General features: G+C 39.0%; 1 protein-coding gene across 2 annotated transcripts in view; it reads left to right on the plus strand.

The window, feature by feature from the left end:
* Positions 1–21404, plus strand: part of LOC124160878 (ionotropic receptor 25a) — a 45911-nt gene that overhangs the window by 13396 nt on the left and 11111 nt on the right. For both annotated transcript variants that reach the window (XM_046536986.1, XM_046536987.1), the window contains exons 6-13: positions 739–1005; positions 5547–5741; positions 12750–12849; positions 15725–15902; positions 16560–16743; positions 18320–18441; positions 19234–19381; positions 19812–19981. In XM_046536986.1, the coding sequence (XP_046392942.1) occupies positions 739–1005; positions 5547–5741; positions 12750–12849; positions 15725–15902; positions 16560–16743; positions 18320–18441; positions 19234–19381; positions 19812–19981 (1364 nt within the window). The remainder of the gene's footprint in view (positions 1–738; positions 1006–5546; positions 5742–12749; positions 12850–15724; positions 15903–16559; positions 16744–18319; positions 18442–19233; positions 19382–19811; positions 19982–21404) is intronic.

Below are 21404 nucleotides of genomic sequence, written 5' to 3' on the forward strand. Positions count from 1 at the left end.
CTCGGGTAAATTATGAACTGTATTCGACTGGGTAGGAAATTTAGGTTCTGCATTTGTAGAGCATAGTAATACATTACAGGAGTAGTAGAATTGCAGGAAGGGGATAGGAAGTTGGTCGCTATTGAAACGTTCAAGTAGGAGAAAGAAGATATCGAGGCTAGAAAAAGGAAGAGGTTCGAGGAAATGATCGATGAGGGAACTCTTACAGGTGCGTACTAATCTGCAAACAATCTCAGTAGGCGTGTGGCGGGTGATGTAAAGACAACAAAGACAGTTTGAGAAAAGGAATAGGTGCACGATGTAGGGATATGATTTCAGTTCCATCTAGCCTTTTAAGTCCGTTATTAAATCTAGGAAAATACGAATTCCTAAACCTATGCTTTCGGAAAAATCCCTCTTGTTTCATCGTTACTGTCAGACCTGGAAACATAACGAAGTTCTATGACGATGTTTTATTTGCTATTCTGAAATATGTCTGTTATTATTGATCTATCAATCTAGGCCTAGTAAGTAGCCTGTGAGTCTTATGTCGGCTCCGAGTCTATTTCATGAAGAATCCAACTATGTTCCATGTCCCGGAGTCTAAGATCCGCCTATTACATTTTGATTGGTTTTCAGGAAGTCTTGTGCCTTCCGTCCTCGCCCCCCAAAATACTTGATATTTGAAATGAAATCTTGTAACTCAAACCACTGCTTTTCTAACATCTTTCAGCTTTGAATATTCTTTTACTTTCCTAGACATCAGCATCGTCCACATTGGTCGGTGCGTCCGAGATACCAGCGGAGGTGTGGGACAACTCCTCGTCATCCGTCCTGTGCCTTTTCCCGCGCTTCACTGTGGATGTGGACGTCTTCAGTGGACAGGCTTCGCCTCCCTCCAAAGTGGCCACGTGGCTGGCCGACGGTGCTGCCGCCTCGGGCACGTGGGGGGAAATGGGACTAGTGGTTGAGACGCGAGCCTACATGCCACCGCAAAGACCCTACCTTCGAGTGGGGATCGTGGAGGTATGTCCAAAAACTTTGATGTTATGGAAAACTCAAACAGATGCTCATTAACGGAAGCGTCCTCTCCCTCTCTTCTTCCTGGGAGTAGGGGAATTCGACGGAGGAAAAAATATTTGAATGGTATAAAATGAAAACGCGATCTTCGAGGGCATAGATTCATGCTTGATAGTATCGGAGAGGCTTTTGAATTCATCAACATACGATCATGAAAACCACCTACAGATGTGTATGGCAGGGGGTGAATCATCACCAACATCCACCATGCACCACACCGTCCATGGGGTATAATTTTACTGACTTGAAAATGCACAACGGAACATGTATGCTACATATTCAGGCCCGTGCTGGGCCGCCAGGACTCCGGGGCGAATCCCGGTGCGCCCTCCAGCCTGGAAATCTTTGGTGTCCTCCTGTTTCAAAACTGACAAATTTTACCGGCATTGAGCAGTGAACTTGAGTTCAATGATGTATCATTTAACAGCATAAACATTACCGTCTTGAGTAAACCAAACAATAATTTAAATTCATATTTTTAATTCTGGATCATTCCAGTAGTCCTCTCCCTGCATAGTGCTGGCGCCCTCTGGCCATGGCCGTCCACCGCCCTGAGAAGGGGTCCAGCATGGGCCTGTACATTAGGGCGGATCGGAAAAATCGATTTTTTTCAAATCCATCTGGCCCATTGAAAAAAAGTTGTGGGACCGATCAAAAATAAGGCCTGAAAAATTTGAGACCTGTAGGTGAACCCCTGACCCTCGCTCAAATGCAATTTAGGGGGGGAAGGTCGAAATTCGAAAAATATAGTATTTTATGGTCATTTCCTATAGATTTTGCCGAGTTACTGATCTTTTAGGGCAAATATTTCGTGCATTTTGACGTATCTGCCACCGTTTAGCCACAAAATGCCTAATTTGAGTCCGCGCCCGCGGAGATAATATTCCAACGCCCACGCAGCGTCGCGGATACAAGAGCCGCAGGCCGATCCCCTCCCCTCCCCGCTCACTTCTACCCCTCCCACGCCTCCAATACAGCAAAATGCATCCCGCGTATACTGCTAGGAGGTCATTTATCTTTGATAATATAAATCGGAAGATGGTAGAAGGTAATAAAGGAAGCTTAGTGAGACGACTTGTCCCTTATTAGGCGCCTCGTCGGGGTTAAACACATCGATGTTACCAACTTTTAGAGAAGTGATGAAATATTTTTAGATCCGAGAACGCAAGAAAGGAGCCTACGGTCCATGAAAAGGCCTCTCGAGTGGCTATAAAGGTGTCCGAACTATGGTGACCCTTCCCTTCCATTATGTGTGTGACTAAATGATTTAGCGGTACAAAAGGAAGTACTAAAACTTACGGAAAATGCGAATAGGCCAAACGTAGGGTTTTTGCTTAAGTACACACCTGAAGCACTTTGGAAAGAACATTTGAAATTATGGGATATTTTTGCGTGTAAGTGCAAGAAGGAGCATAATGTTCCCCCCAATGAAGAAGTATGTTGAGAGACCAGCGGACGAAACTAAAGATGATGGCTGCAGAATTGAGTCCTAAAGAAACTCGACAACTGAGGAAAAAAAAGAGAATCGCCGGAGAGTGTTGAGTCAACATCGTCAATTCTTGTATGGGAAAATAGTATCAAAAATTTTCTTCATCAATTCATCCGAAGAAAATTAAACTGAAGAGATATCATCCGAGTTTTATCTCTACTTTCCTCATCAAATAAAAATTCAGGACTAAACTCAAACTGGAACTTCTGCGAGGAAAATGCGTCTGCCAAATGCGATAGAGGTATATGCAAGAACCATGAAACAGCAATGATCGTCCCCGCAACTTTAGTTGACGCAAAAATCATAACTTTGTAAGAAACATCCAAGGTAGTTTGCAAGAATTACTTACGTAGACAGAAAAAGATGCTAATTATTGTGAATACGAAAAGAGAGGTATCAAAGGGTGTCATCAAAGGGCTACATTTTTATGGAGTGAAAGACTATACTTTTGTCTGATGAAAAAAGGCAAGAGCACTTATCAATCCAAGTTTAGAGGGGAATGTGTGATGTTAGTTGAAGAAACAGGGTCCCACTTTTGGGTTCGCCTCCCAATCGTAGGATTAGCAAAAGTTATAAAATCTGCGATTCTCGATTCCTTTCCGAGTGAAAATTAGATACACGAAAATAAAAAGGATTTGAATGCGATGGTGAATACCGCCCAAAAAGGAGGCATCATCCCTATGCTACAATCATAATTCCAACATCCCTTGATATGTGAGTAAACTCTTCTCGGGATTCCCACCGGGTTAATTTTTCCATAATGACAAACGTTTCAAGCTCCGACTCGGGACTCATCATCAGGGATAAATTTCGTTGAATCCCGAGAAGAGTTTACCCACATCATTCGCCGGGAAAGTATCAAATCATATTTCATCCCTTACAGAGGGTATTTGCTAATTGCACTAATTTGACTTAGATTTGTGGCATAAATATTGGGAGGGCAATCTAAGGACCGAATTTGCGTTGTTGCAAGTATTTGTTTGGCGGCCGATCCGAGATTTTTTAAAGTGCTGGATTTTAATATCAACTTTAAGGACTACTCGCTGATGACATATTGGAGAGAGACCACAGTACCTCCGGCTACATCTGACCTTAGGGCTGTGGATTTTCAAAAATCTGTTGATGAACTTTCAGAATTGAAGTTAAATATTTCTTTTTATTATAGATACGGACGAGAGATTCGTGAAGATATTCACAAAAACTTTGTTGACAACAGCAAAAGACGAGGAATGACACTGATATAAGAAATACAGATTGGAAAGCAGGTAATTGAAAAATTCTTTAGTGATTGTTCATCCACAGACGATACTGAAACATTAAATATTTAGACTAACGAAGTAAGACGCACTTGGTGTGAATTTTGGTGCATTTGGCGCGTGGGAGAAGCTTGCGGGGAGGGGACGCGAGCGGCTTTTGCACAAAATCCATTTAATCACATCTGTCGGACAAAACCGAAATTGGAGCGCATATCCGAAGGTAGCACACCTTTATAGCCACTCGAGAGGCCTTTTCATGGACCGTAGGCTCCTTTCCTGCGTTCTCGGATCTAAAAATATTTCATCACTTCTCTAAAAGTTGGTAACATCGATTTATTTAACCCCGACGAGGCGCCTAATAAGGGACAAGTCGTCTCACTAAGCTTCCTTTATTACCTTCTACCATCTTCCGATTTATATTATCAAAGATAAATGACCTCCTAGCAGTATACGCGGGATGCATTTTGCTGTATTGGAGGCGTGGGAGGGGTAGAAGTGAGCGGGGAGGGGAGGGGATCGGCCTGCGGCTCTTGTATCCGCGACGCTGCGTCGGCGTTGGAATATTATCTCCGCGGGCGCGGACTCAAATTAGGCATTTTGTGGCTAAACGGTGGCAGATACGTCAAAATGCACGAAATATTTGCCCTAAAAGATCAGTAACTCGGCAAAATCTATAGGAAATGACCATAAAATACTATATTTTTCGAATTTCGACCTTCCCCCCCTAAATTGCATTTGAGCGAGGGTCAGGGGTTCACCTACAGGTCTCAAAATTTTCAGGCCTTATTTTTGATCGGTCCCACAACTTTTTTTCAATGGGCCAGATGGATTTGAAAAAAATCGATTTTTCCGATCCGCCCTACTGTACATATTACACATAATCTAACATATCCTACTTATGAAGGCAATCTGCCTATCAAGCTAAAACATGGAAAAGATGCTGTAAGAAATACTGGGAAAATTCAGAAATTTGCATTCAGGAATACAGTTTGTACATTACAATACAAGTCAACTAGGTAATATATTCCCGAGTCCTAAATGCTACCGCTGTAGTCTCTTATGAATCGCGGAAAAACAACATTCTAAATGTATCTATTCTACAGTCTAGAACTCTTAGTTTTATGATCAGATCCATGATGATATGATAGGATCTTCCGTATTATGTTGACGTGGCGGCTAACCGTGGGAATATTAACTAATCTTGAATTTACTTATTAGGTTTAGTATAGTTTTCAATCTACTGTCTGACAGTAATTCCCATTCGAGTTTTTCTACGAGGTCAGTAACACTAACAAGGCTATCGTGACGACTTTTCACGTACCTTGCAGCCCATCTTCGTACGCGAACTATGTTTTTAAGCCTATTTCATGAGTATCCCTAACACCGGCAGCCTATTCCAAATGGGGTATAACGAGGGAGAAGTAGTTAATTCATCTCACTCTTTCGTCACACTCCATTCATTACTTAACGCGATACATTCACGGATTCCACATTCTTTATTCACTTCAGATTCTTTTATTTTATTTTTATGATCTGATCTACCGTATTATGTTGGTGTTCCCAATGTATGCCTAACTTCGTCGGAAAATAAACTGCTCTTCAATTTATATAATTGGTTTAGTACAGTTTTCAATCTACTTTCTGACAGTGATTCGCATCCTAGAATATTTCCTTTGGATAATATTTTTTCGATAGCCGGTATTGCACCAATATGCTGTATTAGTCATTTAAATTTCATGCAGATGGTTCCGTGGGCGTACTGGGAAGAAGATCCCATTGGGGGAGGAAAGTGGACTGGCTATTGTGTGGACTTCATGAAGGCCTTGGCGGAGAGGATGGAGGTGGACTATGAGCTGGTAGCCTACAGGGACGGTTACTTCGGAGACAGGAGGGTAGACGGCACATGGGACGGGGCCATTGGAGATTTAGCCAAAGGGGTAAGCACTCAATTAACCGCTCCTTTGGATTCATTCACCCGGATGTTGATAATTGATGTATGAAAATTAATTCCGGTTAGATATGACTTGGCTCCTCTTATTATGTGCCCAGTCCTCGTTAGTTTAATCGTAGTTCTTATTAGTCCTACTTATAGCCCGGTCAAATTAGCCCAAAAAAAGGGGGCACCCTTGCATAAATTGCCAACAAGCTGAAAATTTCCAGGAACGTTAGGAATACCACTCTAATGAAATCCTGAAAAGTCCCCATCGATCCCGTGTGTGCAAAAATTTTTATTCAAGGTCAAAGGTCACAAAAATGGGTTTTTTGGATTTTTCGGCCAAACTGTTAGTTTTACGATAAAAATTGCTCAGTTCAAAATTGTAGAGCAGTTAATTTTCTACAAAATTGTCATCATACTTTTTTTTCTAAGATTTATCATTTCTGAGATAGAGCCATTCGAGCAATACGCGTGCTACGTGTCCAATAATGTTCAGAGAGCGCAATAATATAGTTATGCATATTACTGAGAATACAGTTACGGGTAATTTCGAATGGCTCTATCTCAGAAATGATAAATCTTATAGAAAAAAAGTATGGTGACAATTTTGTTTAAAATTAATTGCTCTACAATTTTGAACTGCGCAATTTTTATCGTAAAACTAACCGTTTGGCCGAAAAATCCAAAAAACCCATTTTTGTAACCTTTGACCTTGAATGAAAATTTTTGCACACACGGGATCGATGGGGACTTTTCAGGATTTCATTAGAGTGGTATCCCTAACGCTCCTGGAAATTTTCAGCTTGTTGGCAATTTATGCAAGGGTCAATGTCTATTTTGACCGGGCTATTATGGTGTGAATAAGCCTTGTTGTAACACGCCTACAGTCCAGCCGGTGGGAGTTGTCCGATGACAGTTCTAAAGGAGGGGCGGGGAACCCTGCGCCAGAACGGTTTTCAGCCAATCGCTGTCCCCCAAACGCACCTCACACCCTCGCCTAGTCATACAACGTTGTCACATGCATATGAAGTACTGAAACAAGCATTTTTAGCCACCCAAACAAGCCCCTTCTTCAATCACCAAAATAAAGAATTCTTCCTTTTGGGTCCTCCACGCTCGACGTCCCTTCAGACTCCTTCCTTAAGGTAAGCCTTTTGTTTACATGTGAGGTGGGCGTTTCCCTTTCTTACCTGGCAACCTTGCCCCCTACCCCTTCTAACTGACGTCGGACATCTCTCGGCGGCTGGACTGTAATCGTAGTTGTCCTTAGTCCTCCTTAAGGTGTGTATAAGCCTTGTTGTAACTCGCCAAATTGCAATTCTGTATATGTTAGTCAATCTGGACGTGCAATAAAAAGTAGGGTAGCTAAACATAATAAGTGTTGGGTAAGAATTGACTCAACCTCTAATTTTGCTAATCATTAGTTATAGTGTAAACACATCGTTGATTCTAATGCCAAGGTCCCTCACAAACAATGTAAATGGAAAAAGTTGGATTTTTTGAACAATGGGAAATTTCGTAAGCATCTCAAGACTAAAATGTATGTGTGGTAAACGACCTTTTTGTACCCCTCCCACTCCTATCCTTTACTGTCCTCGACTCCAAGGTGAACACTTCAGCCTCCTGACCTGAGAAGGCGTACCTTAGTTATTTACCGCCCTTTCCACCTTAAAACGATCTGTCTTTACCCCTCTCCATCTTCTAAAACGGTATAATTAGGCTCACTAAAAATGTACTATCACCCTTAAGAATGACATGGTATATAGTGTCGGAACCTGGGTTAGACCACTAAAATATATGTGAAACATGTATGCGTAATTATGTTTCCTTTCTCACAGTCCCACCAAATATCTCCATTAACCCTTTAGTTGATCCTCTTAGTAACTTTTGTGACGGTCAATTACTACGCAAGCACTCCTGGAGGTTAGAGTAATTGATTTTTGACCCACTTCCCATAGTTATGTTGGCTTGAAATTTTGCACGTTAGATTGCATCTATTGATAATACAATATTCAATAGTAATACATCAATGGCGTAGCCAGGAATTTCGTTCGGGGGGGGGGGGGGGTCCAATAGCAAGGGGGAAATAAAAAAAACAGGGTTCCAAGTATTTTTAGAGGGTTTTAAACTAGTTTTAGCATTTTTCACAATCGAAAAAACTTCATTTGTTGAAGAAATATTTTGTAAATTCATGATTTTTAAATATTTTCTTTTCTTTTATGTAGGAAATATTTTTTTTATATATTTGTTTATATATTTTGTTTATATTTTTATTATTTAGCCAGGGGGGTGGTCCGGACCCCCGGACTACACCACAATAATACATTTGAAAAATAAATATTGTGCTCTAATAATCAGCAAGATTTCCAAATGGAAAAATAATTTTTAAGTTTCTCGATAGATGACGATAGTTATAGTATTTTTTTCTCGTTTCTTTAACATCTCCGATTTAATCGATTACATGATTCGCCACTATAAAGCAGAATATATAAATAAAATAAAAATAGAATTTAGAAAACATGTTTGTTTCCAAAAACAGTATAAAAGCAACAAAAAAAATATCCATCATTCAGCTATTGGATCATACCAAAAATATAAAATAAAAAATATAACAAAAAGCGCACTTTATCAATGTCTTTATTTCTAGAAACTTAACGCATTAATCCTCAGCGTTGCGGAAACGTGACATTATTTAATCGTAATTATTAGAACAAATAAACCTTTGCTTTAAGATATTTGTTCTCAGGTATTACGAATGTATGAAATACCATTCGTTCTAAATCAGTTATTTTTGATAAAATTTTTCTTTAAAATAGTAATTTTTATTTTACTCCGAAATTTGCCTACTTCGAAGCGTTAAAGTACTGCAAATTGTAAATGATTTTACAAAGATTTAATGAGTAATGTTACTAGAGGTAATGTTTTCTCTTAGTTCTAAGTTTCTTTAGTTATCATGTTTATTTTTGTCACGAACTTTCGTCGTTAGTGGTAAAAATATGGTTGTTGTAAATAATGTTGCGTTTACGCAGCGATGGAAATTCTCTGGTAGACCAGAGGGCTTTTCTCAAAGCATAAAGAAACTCGTCAGTGTGACTTTTAATCGACAACGTAGTCTTTTGGAGGTAGTTTAGCTGCATTTTTGGCACTCACAGGTTGTGAGTTTACATTGTAAAGGGCGAATAGCATTTTGAATTCCAAGATGGCCATTGTACGAATTTTACATCGAACACTCTGGTACTTCGTAGAGTCAAACTGTTGCGCGCACATGTGGAGCCGATACAGTGCAATGCCATTCTCATGTCGTTGAGTGGAGGTATTACTTAGGGCAGGCGCGCACTAGCGCGACCACGACCTGTGGCACACGACCAGTTTTAGCATTGCAACAAATGGAGCGACTTACACTGGGCCAAGTGCGACTCGTTGGTCGGACCCGAGTTGTCCAACCAAAATTTTTTAATTTGGTCATCCCCGACTCAGCGGTCGTTGCGGCCAGAAATTACACACATTCTTATGGCGCGCCGCGCACTGACTCCGACTTCACTCCGACCCGACCATGCCGACAGAGCAAGTGGTGAATGTTTTGCTATCGTGGTCGTGCTCTGGTCGGAAGGTGTGCGACAGAGGTCTGTCGTGGTCGTGGTCGCACTAGTGCGCGCCTGACCTTATTGGACGTTAAATTCAGCTTTCGATGCATTCAGTTTCACAGACGGTAGAATGAGAGGGTGAGAAACGTATTAGTAGAAGCAGGATTGTAAAGGAAGGTGTAGTGTTCCTCTAGTCGCTCTTTGGTATTTTCTCAGTGCAATCCTGAGTGACCTATTTTTTTCTTCTATCGCTTAGGTGATGTAAGGCAAATAATCTAGCTTCAGTTGGGTTCGTATCAGTTAAATAGTACTCTGAAATACATCTTTATCGCTCATCCAGTTATTATATCAATCATACCGCAGTAGTTTTTGCTCGGCTTTTTGCAAAATAATTCATCCAGGGGTGTCATACAGATTTAAAAGTGGAGAAAATCTTACCCGTTATTTCTACGCCTCAGACGTATACTTCAGAAGAAACGTCAAGAAGGTAAGTGAAGAATATAAATTTACAGGAGATGCGATTTATAACATTTTATAAACTTTGGAACTACAATGGGGATTACGTCCTCCCAGTATTTCAAATATGGATGATTGCAAGAGGTGCTGCAAGGCAAATCACAGTTCACTCAAGTAGTATCTAAAGAAAAACCGTCCAGTTAACGCGTACGCCAACGTAAAAGATGCAGAGAATAAACAGGTTCATCTAAATGTGAAAAATCTACCTCCGTAGTAGTCCGGAATTTCTGAGTGAAATAAAGCAATAGAAACACTTATTACTCAGTATGGAGGCCACTGACCAATTGAGATCTGTCACTTATTTCTGAGTGGAAAATTACTTGAATTAATTTTGAGCTACTCAAATAACTACCCTGAGGAGATAAATAACCATAAATTTACTCACAGTAAGGCATATTTAAAAAATAATTGGAATCGTAATGCTGTCGGGTTATCATATATTACCGCGCACTAAGCTTTACTGGACAAGCCAAGAGGAGATGTCTGTCGCAATTGTGAGGCAATGTATGACGCAGATTCGGTTTGATGAATTAAATAAATATCTACAGCTCTCCGATAATTCTCAACTTCACAAAGTGATACATTTTTGAAAGTTGGACTTTTCTCAATAGACTAAACCAAAATTCCATTCAGTTAATAATTTTCCTAACAACTGATTCCATATTTCAGGTGGAACACAGCTAAAATGCTCATTCGTAGGAAACAATTTTGAGTAGGTTATACATTGTGGTGTCTGGCCTCATCTACAAGCTATCTGCTATCAACTTTTGCCATATGGAGAGGCGGAACTTGAAAGTGATATTTCTAGGATTTGTAAGTTCACTAGGAGAAAGGGTTGTTATAAATTTGCTGAATTTTTTGTAAGTCTCCAAAAATTCATACCGAGTATTTTGATAATTTCTTCACCAGTGACAATCTATTAGCAACTCTTAAGTAATAAAAGGGTGGTTTCCTTTTAATATTTTGTTGCCTGAATCGAAAGATTATTACTCTTGGAGTACGTATTTCACGCTTTTAGATTTTCAAATTACGATATCTATTTTTCGCGATTAAATGAAAAGTGAAAATTTTCAAGCGCGCGAAAACGCGACGGCTAAGTATGAATGCCGGGAAAAACTCCGTGTGGCGTCGTTCTGGTTCCCGCTGCCGCAAGTGAGGTGACCTTGGGGAGAGGCTTTGACGCTGATAGGACGCAGGATGCTAGCAGGTAGCAGAGTATCCTGCTAGCTGGTAGCGCTTGGCTGAAATAAGGATTACTAATACCTTATCAAACGAAGAAAACTTTCCGACCTTAGCCAGTTTTAATAGGTGATTATAAAGATTTCCCTGAAGAATTATTAGAATAAGATTAAGAATATTTCCCTGAAGTATGTGCCTCATGCATGCATTGGTAATCTCAAACGATGTAAAACTCCTATCTGCTCGTATAGAAACTAGGTCCCTGTGACGTTACGTGGAGTGGCATCGCATTGGCGCCAATCTGGCCTTTTTCAAATGAGGTTAAAATTGACCATTGCCATTCGTCTAAACAGGCATTTCCAAAACCAAATAATTTGTATATTACGAATATACTAATGGTGGGTAACGAATCGCAATCAATGCCTTTCGTTTTCTTTGATGAAGGAAACTACCCTATTGTTATTTAGCAACGGGAACAGTAAGAGAAAATCGAACGGAAAACTTCGCACTCATGTCTTTGAGAGATTTCACAAAAAAAACCTACCGGGGATTTCCACTATTCGTTTGACAGGTCAAAAAACATTCTCTTAGTGCGAAGGCATGATAACTCTGTCATCGCCATTGCTTCAAATTACGGGAATATGGAACCCATAGTAAGGACGAAAAGGTATTCCCGGAGATTCCCGAATAAAATCGAAATATCATCAACGGTTACAATCAGGGAATGGGAGCGGTTGATTTTCTCGATAATTATGCTGCATGTTACCGTATCCAGATTAAGGGCACAAAATAGAGGTGGCCTCTATTCCGAAAAGGGGTTGATAGTGCAGTGGTGAATCCGTGGTGATTTCACGGGCAAAGCAATTCCTCGGTTAGAATTTCGGTCCAAGATCGTAAAATTTTACTAAGGCAAGAAATCGTTTCCAATACAATGGCTGATGACTTTTGGCATAAAAATTGGTGCCCACATGCGGGACTCCCTAGGAAAAATTAAATACCCCAGCATGCTCATGAAGGGAGAATAGGGCTTTTCATCCGTAGGCATACTTATAATTCCCGGCGAAGATGTCCAGTGTGCAAATCAAAGATACTTTATGCTGTGAAAAGTACTTAATTCCATGCCGAATATTATTGAACATTACATCAGAGAAGGTGATGAGAAATAAAATATGCAACCTAAGTTTTGAAAAGTTCTTTTTTGTTTTTATTTACCAAAGTTTTTCCAGCGTTGCGTAAACACAACATTATGCAAATCATATATTATGATGAATATAATAATTTTGTCTGAAAATTACCTTATCTTAATTAGGCCAAAATAAACCGTAAACTACGAAATAACCGAAGTTAAAAACCCATACTCAGTCAGGGGAATAAAGGGTTAATCAACCCTTACGCCTTTCTCTCCGAGTGAGGAGAATCTGATTACTTTTTATGCTATTTTTACTGTTTATGCGAAGCACGTTTTTAAGTAATGATGAAATAACTGAACGAGGATGGTGTTGTTTCGTCATATCTTATGTATCCCTTCCTTCTACTTTATTATTCTTACTAATTGTGATTTTGGGTTTGAGTGACCCCACTCCCGATTTAATTTTGATTTTTTCTTCATACACACTTTAAATGGACGAAAAACTTACCATTTTCAATTAATGTATTCTTTATTTAACTTACCTTAATTATGACGCATTAATAAATAAATAATTCCAAAATAAATGAATGCTGTTTTACAGGAAACAGATCTTCTGGTGGCATCTACGGTGATGACATCTGAGAGAGAGGAAGTGATAGACTTCGTGGCTCCCTACTTCGAGCAGACGGGAATATCCATAGGTTGGTTTGCAAAATATCTGTCTCGACTGAGTAGCTGTGGATCACTAATACAATGGCACTGATTCGTCCATTTTCTATGCTGTGACCGACTTCTTCGAAGATCATTCGTGCTACCTATTTAAAAGGGTCACATCCACATCTAAATACTACCCCGCAAGCCACCTCAACGAGTGTGATAGGATGTCAGCAGCTTTCAAAAATCATATCTTAAAAAAATCAGAGCTCATTGGAGCCTATTCCAGTGATTTCACTACTAACAAGTCTCGCATATTAAGTCAATCCATTTTGGAGGAAAAACGAATTCCTATCCGTTCGGTAAAGTCTTATTAATATTACCTAATTATTATATTACATCTTCTCATATTTATCCAATTATATCTCTTATTTCATCGTTTCCTTCGGACCTGGAAAAGAGGTGGGGTTCATAGATGATGTTCACGCTCTGAAAGATTTCTGTACTAAATTGCTCATTCAAACCAAGCCTAGCGGCTCCCAACGTAATTGCAACGGCAATAGTATTTGTTAAGTATTCCTTCTATTCAGTGGCGTAACTATGGGGGGTATGAGGGGAATAGATCTCTCCCCCCAAAGCCTCAGAGAAATAAAGATAATATTCAAAACTCTTTTCTAGTTTTGACAAGTAGTAAATTTTAACTTAAACTTTTCATGAAACCCTAATTTTAAGTGCCAAAATAATGTTAAATTTATTTGCAGGTATGTCATTTTTCCAAATTTTTTTCCCAAAGGGGGGGGGGGAGGTTGCCCTTCCTCATCCCCCCCACCCCCCCAAAGCATATTCCTAGTTACGCCACTGCTTCTATTCAGTGTTAATTTGTATTAATCAGTATTCCTTCCTTATTTATACAACATTCCATCCTTTTTTCGCCTTTTTACTAATTGGTATTTTTCATATATTCCACGGCTGGGAGCCTATATATGCTTTGTACGATGTATCAATCAAAACGAAATGATAGCTATATAACAACTTTGAGGTTTTTATTTCTCAAACACTATCGAGCTCCAGAAAGATAAATAGATAAATTCCCTTGAAAGGAAAAAAAAGATAGAAAGGAAAGATAGCAAATATCTATCAGCAATGTGCATAGGGTACCAATTAAAGCATATATTTTTTCCTCGTAGTAACTATCAAAGGATAAAGCAGAAGTCTGAAGTGAAAAAACGATTTTTTAATGTCTACTAAAATTAATTCATTCTCTTGCTATAAGTATACAGTAAAAGTCGCTTATAACGATCGCGCATGTAACAAAATCCCGCTCATTACGAGGTGAGTTCCCAATCCCTTGGACTTTCCTATGATCGCCAATATTTATTTCTCCGCACGTAACGAGGTCGGGTGATACGAAATCTCCGCTTTAACGAACGATTCCTTTGTCCCTTGAGGAATAATTTCCTTTTTTATAAATAATTTAGGCCATATTCGCTACTTAACCTTGTCTTACCATCCCTTTTCTTATCATCATTTGCTCTCACATGTGGCCATTACCACATATTTCTATTGTCGACCGTAAAATCCTTCCCTTTACTGCCTTTTGATGGAAAAGGTGGGACAATGGTCAATGTTTACGGATCTGTTCCTTAACCCCTTGCGCCAAAATGACGAGTCTAGCTCGTCATGAACTAATTAAAAAGTAAAAATTACACAACCTTCGTAAATATTTAGTCATGGCTTTCCGTTTCCAAACAGGAAAAAAAAATTACTTGATGGGCCTCTGTATTATATTTATTGTTTATCAATTTATCATATTTTGAGTATTTGAAGAGGTTTCATAACTTTATATTGCGCACATTTTCCGACTAATGTGTCCGTTTTTAATTTTATATTACGAATGAAAGACTACAGGCATTGGGCATTGAATATTTTTCATTCTAATGCCAAATCTCGCAATGGCGAGTTTAGCCTGTATTCAGATTTTCATTATTTGAGCACTATTTAGGGAAACAATAGATATATTTTGAAAGTTTGACAATGTTAAAACATACATAATGTATATAATTAACTCACATATCAATAATTATGACGCATTGGAAGGATTAAAATGATTTTATAGGAGTAGCGATCAAGAGCATACCCAGGATCATAACTAGGGTTGAGGGGAGGGGCAAGCCATGGTCTGGGTGGGGGCAAACCAAGTGGCGACATTAGTTTATGATATTATTTCCTTGAAAAATAGTTTTATTTTAGTTACATATCTTATGCTAATACATACCTATCATTTTTCGTGGGTTTGAATAAAGTTTGTTGAATGCTTTAGTTTCAATTCAGTGCTGAATTTGCTTAAAGACTTTTGTGATTGTTGCTTCTAGAGGGGGGGCAGCTGCCCAACCCCCCCTTGCCCCTCGCTGGGTACGCCCATGATAGCGATGGCTGCTTTCTCGATGTTCCTACGGGAAGAGAGTTCGTGAGCAATATAAATTATAATCACTTTTTATTTCGCTGTTCTACATAGATTACAAACTAAAAAGTATCATTTCATTGCCTACCATTCCATTTAAAAGAACCACAGAAAAGATAAATATAGGGTAGGAGCACGGTATGTAGAAGATAAATTGAAGTGGAAGGGGTGAAATAAAGCCGATATACGGAATATTAGCCGGAAATCCTGTGCTGCATGGGGAAAAATCCGTCACTATGGGCTTAAGGAAATACCGTTTATAACAGAATAGAACGATGGTTTCCCGAAATTCTATGTAAGCCAGTTTTAGTATATTATATTCATTTTGGATCATTAACTGTTATAAAAGCCCAAATTTTATCGTACTTATTGTTCCTTTCAGTTAAAAAAATTCACTAACTCTTTATTAACTTTTAATAAAGAACTATTATTACTATATTACTATTTACTTTCACTTTCAGTAATCCGTAAGCCAGTGAGGAAAACTTCTCTCTTCAAGTTCATGACGGTTTTACGATTTGAGGTTTGGCTGAGCATCGTCGGAGCGCTAACAGTTACTGGCTTTATGATATGGTTTTTGGACAAGTATTCCCCGTATAGTGCTCAGAACAACAAAAAGATGTACCCTTACCCCTGCAGGTGAGTCTCGATCTAGTGAAATTGAAAATAAAGAAATAAAACTTTGTAAGGTTCACTATTATTTTAATATGGACACGACCCGGGTTTCGTAACGTGGTTAGTAACCACTGGTTACATCGTCAGGTTACGAAACCCGGGTCGTGCCCATATTAAAATAATAGTGAACCTTACAAAGTTTTATTTCTTTATTTCCAATATTGAGAGGTTTCACAAAGTTAAGCCTGAAGTTGCCAGTTATAGTGAAATTGAGTTTATATAGATAAATAGTTCAAATGATGTCAAAATAAAATACAGTTCATTTGAAATTTGCCTACTCGTAATTATCTTGAATGCATGTTGGTTTTTTAGGAAAAAACATCAAATATCATCTTGATATGATTGCAATTCATTAATTTTTTTAATTCCACATATTTTTGCAATCGCACAACATATAAGGGAATTTATCTTTCATAAAAATACTTGCACATATAAAAAAGATGTTACGCAATTCATTATTTGTAATTGAATAAATTTGGCAATTTTTCAAAATCGCTTATGGATAAGTTTGTTCAATCTTGCAGATATATAAGGAATGGGAGTAACGATAATCAGTTCCATTTTCAAGTACTAGAAACACTTTGCACATCGTTTCATCTATGTGGGTTTTCGTTATCGCAGGAAATTCACTCTGAAAGAGTCCTTCTGGTTCGCCCTTACTTCGTTTACACCGCAAGGAGGAGGCGAGGCCCCCAAGGCATTGTCCAGCCGGACATTGGTCGCTGCCTATTGGTTATTTGTTGTCCTAATGCTGGCGACGTTCACGGCCAATCTCGCAGCTTTCCTCACGGTGGAAAGGATGCAGGTAATTATCTGAAAGGGAGAGTAAATTGAGGGCTTGGTTAAATTTGCTCAATTACGTGGCTTATTGCTTGAATTTTGAACTCTGATGACGAAGAATCGTCAGAATGATAAGGGTGCATGGCACAGAGAACCTACTTCTCATAAGTGCCAATTCCAGTGATGTCTGACGTTCACCTCTTTTAACTTACCATGGAATGAGAGCCACCTTTGCACACCAGTTCCTGTAAGATCGTCGACGAAAAAAAATATTATGGAGTGTTTTCCTAATTAGAGTAAAGAGGTTACAAGGTGTGAACGGCTAGAACGTACTGGAAGTATCTCGTAAAAAATTAATCGACTTTTGGTTACACAAAAAAAGATTGTTTTAAACGTGTCTTACTTCGTAAAATAATTAAAGAGTATACATTATTTATTTAAAATTAGTGGCAATAGCATCAAATAAATTTCGCTGAAACAGTTTAAAACACACTTTAAAATATATTATTGAGATAAAGTGTCACCTACAACAGCATTCCTTGAGCAATATTGCACACGTGAATATGGATATGCGTAAAAGTTGTAATTAGTCGGCAAATCGACTAGATTTTTTGAAAATATCTTCATGAACCGTAAGGAACCCAAAAGAATTCCACAAATTAATTTTTGGCTTCATGGAAAGAATGATTGACTCAGAGGATCAAACGTTGCTGGCCCTAGACCGAAGGTTGGATGGATGACCATGACCAATCTTGCCTTAACTGTGGTGCTCTTGCCTGTTATCTACAAGCGGCAGGTAGAATAAATATGGGGTCGGCACAATAGGGTGGTTTCCTACTTTTTTGATTGCCTAAATCGAAAGATTATTACTCCTGGAGTACGCATTTCACGCTTTTATATTTTTAAAAGACGATATATATTTTTGCGATTACATGAAAAGTGAAAATTTTCTAGCCCGTGAAAACGCGACGGCTAAGTATGAATGCTGGGGAAAGCCCGTGTGACGTAATTCTGGTTCCAGCTGCCGCCGTTTGAGGCCACCTTGGTTCGAAGCTACGAGCGCCGATACGATTCTGGCTGCTAGCAGGTAGCAGAGTATCCTGCTGGCAGGTAGTGCTTGGCTTAAATAAGGATTATTAATACCCTATCAAACGAAGGTAAATTTCCAACCATAGGCAATTTTAATAGGTGATAATTAAGAGATGTTTCCCTGAGCCCTCTGCCTCATGCATGCATTGGTAACCTCACACGGTGTAAAACTCCCGACTACTCGTGTAGGAACTAGGTCCCTGTGACGTCACCTTGAGTGGCATCGCATGGGCGCCAAACTGGCCTTTTCCAATGCGGTTAAAATTGACCATTGCCATTCGTCTAAACTGGGATTTCTAAAACCAAATAATTTGTGTATAATGAATACACTTATATTGGGTAACGAATCGCAATCAACGCCTTTCGTTTTCTTTGATGAAGGAAACTACCCTATTAACCAAGAACGGTCTGAAAATGATTGCTAGGAATACCGAAGTAAGGCCTACCTGCCATCCAAATACACCATCCACAATCGTCTCCTAAACTAATACTCGTCCGTTTACTGTTTGCAGTCTCCTGTTCAGTCCCTGGAGCAGCTAGCAAGACAGTCCAGAATTAATTACACAGTCGTCAAGAATTCGAATACTCATCAGTACTTCATCAACATGAAGAACGCTGAGGAAACACTGTATCGGTTTGTATTACCTACATAGTGTTTTAGCTAGACTCTTACGGTAATTAATTTTTCCTGAGAGTTAGTTTGCTCTGTATCTTGCGATTTTTCCTTTCCAATCACTTCAAATGATATTTTCAGTTCCTTTATTTTATTCTTTATCATCCTATATCCTGCCACACTGCAGCCTTTATTTCATTCCTTTGGACTGTACTTAACTCCAGTACACCAGTAGCCATTTGATAAGAAGTACTTTATGCCTTAAATGCCTGGAAAACCAGCTAAACTGGCGTCACAGAATTAACTTGGACGTAATGTAAACCCAGAAAATTTGATGACAACTCAATATTTCATAGTTTTTTTAGCTAGACCCTCACGGTAATGAATTTTTCCTGAGAGTTAGTTTGCTCTGTATCTTTGGATTTTTCTTTTCCAGTCATTTTAAATGTTATTTTTAGTTCCTTTTTTTGATTCTTTACCATCCTATATTCTGCCATGCTGCAGCTTTTATTTCATTCCTTTGGACTATACTTCACTCCAGTACACCAGTAGCCATTCGATAATAAATACTTTATACCTTGCATGACAGGAAAATCAGCTAAACTGGCGTCACTGAATTAATTTGGACGTAATGTAAACCCAGAAACTTTGATGACAACTCAAGTTAACGCCTCGGAGAACTAGCCCATTTGCCATGGAGTTATTTAAACATTTGAATTTTTTACAATCCTATAGACTGTGTAACATTTTTACAAAAATCATGAAAACGTTTGTCCGGCGTTATTATTGATGAATTCAATATCCATTTTTCAGCGTATGGAAAGAAATTACGCTCAACAGTACCAACGACCTCAGTCGCTACAGAGTTTGGGATTACCCGATCAAAGAACAGTACGGGCACATCCTCTTGGCTATTGAGCAGACAGGACCCGTATCATCCGCAGCGGAAGGGATAAAAAAAGTAAGTTGGATGAAGTGGATCCTGTGCTTTCCCGTCAGATTGGACGTAGGAATGTCTCTCGGATTTCCGGAGGCCATTTCAAATATCTTTGCGACTGAGAGGCTGGCCAAAGTGGGCCGGTTTAATTACTCTGTATTGAGTTGATAATCTGCAAGCATAGTCTCCCATTCGTATTTTTACTAAATATTGATGGGGATGAACAAAATTGTATACATTCATAAACATGTTTTGAATTGTCCTAATTCTACATCGCGGCAGTGAATATCCTGCAGATTTACCATACTAAACCTCTTACGCTACTAACAATACGCGAATCAGTAAAATATTTTTGTTAGCATACCTTATGTGAGCTTTGATCTGGCCAAACCAAATGCCTTTTCCTGAAGGAAAAATCTTTCGAATTTTTTTTAATTCTCTTTTTTTCAAAAAGGTTATTGCCAGTGAAACTGGAGAGTTTGCCTTCATCCATGATGCGGCGCAGGTGAGGTACGAAACGAGTAGAAACTGCAACCTGACGGAAGTCGGGGAACCGTTTGCTGAACAGCCTTTCGCAATCGCAGTGCAAACCGGCTCGCACTTGCAAGAGGAAATTAGCCGACGGCAAGTTAATCTCTTTGTGATCTATACATGTATTTATGTCATCTTTTCCTCTGCGATAACCACTCAATTAGACTTCCGGGTTTCCACCGCGTTGGTCGATGCCTGGCGGCGAAAGTTTCGTCGACAATCCTACCAGCATCTTCAGGTCAGAATTGATGTTGGAGTTCGATGCAAATTGGGCCTGTATACATACGCCGAAGTGTGTGTAGTGTTTTCTTTCCAGAAAAAAAAACAATGAAGAGTTTCCACTTCGGCGTATATATATACAGACTGCCCCAAGGGTTGTGTGTCATTTTTGACCTGTAATTTTAGTAACCTTCAATCGAGTAATGTTCATGAAAATTGGCACACTTATGGGGAAAGATCCTAAGTTTTGTTGAAGATAAGAAATATTTTACAATTTCGACCTTTTGACCTCACAATTTGGGTCCAAACCAAAAATTTGAATTCGCCTTATGGCGTTTAAATGTTAAATAAATCGAGATAGAAAAATGTCTGAATTTCATTGACCAAGATGTCAATTCTTAGGTTTTCGGGTCAGTAGGTTTGTATGTTTCAGTAGGAATCTGCAATACTTTAGGAGGTGGTATGGGAGACAATTTTAAGCATTTTTTAGTCCAAAACAATGGATTCGCAACTCCTTATTTACTGCACTATGGCAACGCAAACCTTTTTGGATACACTTTGCTGTTGCCATGAAAACGGTTTTTCTTTGCTATAGAGCCTTTTCCACATTTTATTTAATGCTATTTATTTTTAAGGGCATTTAGTAAAGGTTTCACGAAAATTTTCTATTGTAATCGACAGAAACAATGAATCTCAAAATGGGAGACATTACGCAATCGTTTTCTTGATTCTGGAACAAAGCCTCGTTTAATTAAACTTAAAGATATGGAGATAAAGTATGGTGATATTTTTCTTACAATGCCGATGCGTATCTCGAAGGCATAATTCGGCTAAAATTAATCTATCTGTAGTCGTGATGAATATTGTGATAAGTCGTCCAACCGAATGACCAGATTGGCGATAATATGTTTATTTTAAATTTTGATATGGGAAAAGGAAGAACTATTAAGATTGAAAAATGGAGATAAACCCTTAAAGGTGGCTGTACACTAGGCCGGCCCTTATTTTTCAGATTTGCGAAAAGTTATGTTTTCCTGGTCTCAAAATGATCCAAATGAGGTTCATATTCACGTGTTAAAATTTGGTTACTTTAAAATAACGGCAACCCGTGCCCCAAGGGCCCTAAGTACTAAGGACCCTCAATTGAGTTTTTTGGGGCCGAAAAAGCACTATTTCTGTGTAAAACGTAAAAGTAAAGTCTTTCAGGACCGATTTTCTGTTTGTTTTAACCTATCTCTGAGCGTTTAGGAGATATCGTCCGTCGTAATGCAATCCCCCCCCCTAGGGCGCCACCCCG

Source organism: Ischnura elegans, chromosome 6 (assembly GCF_921293095.1).
Source record: "Ischnura elegans chromosome 6, ioIscEleg1.1, whole genome shotgun sequence".
Taxonomy (NCBI): domain Eukaryota; kingdom Metazoa; phylum Arthropoda; class Insecta; order Odonata; family Coenagrionidae; genus Ischnura; species Ischnura elegans.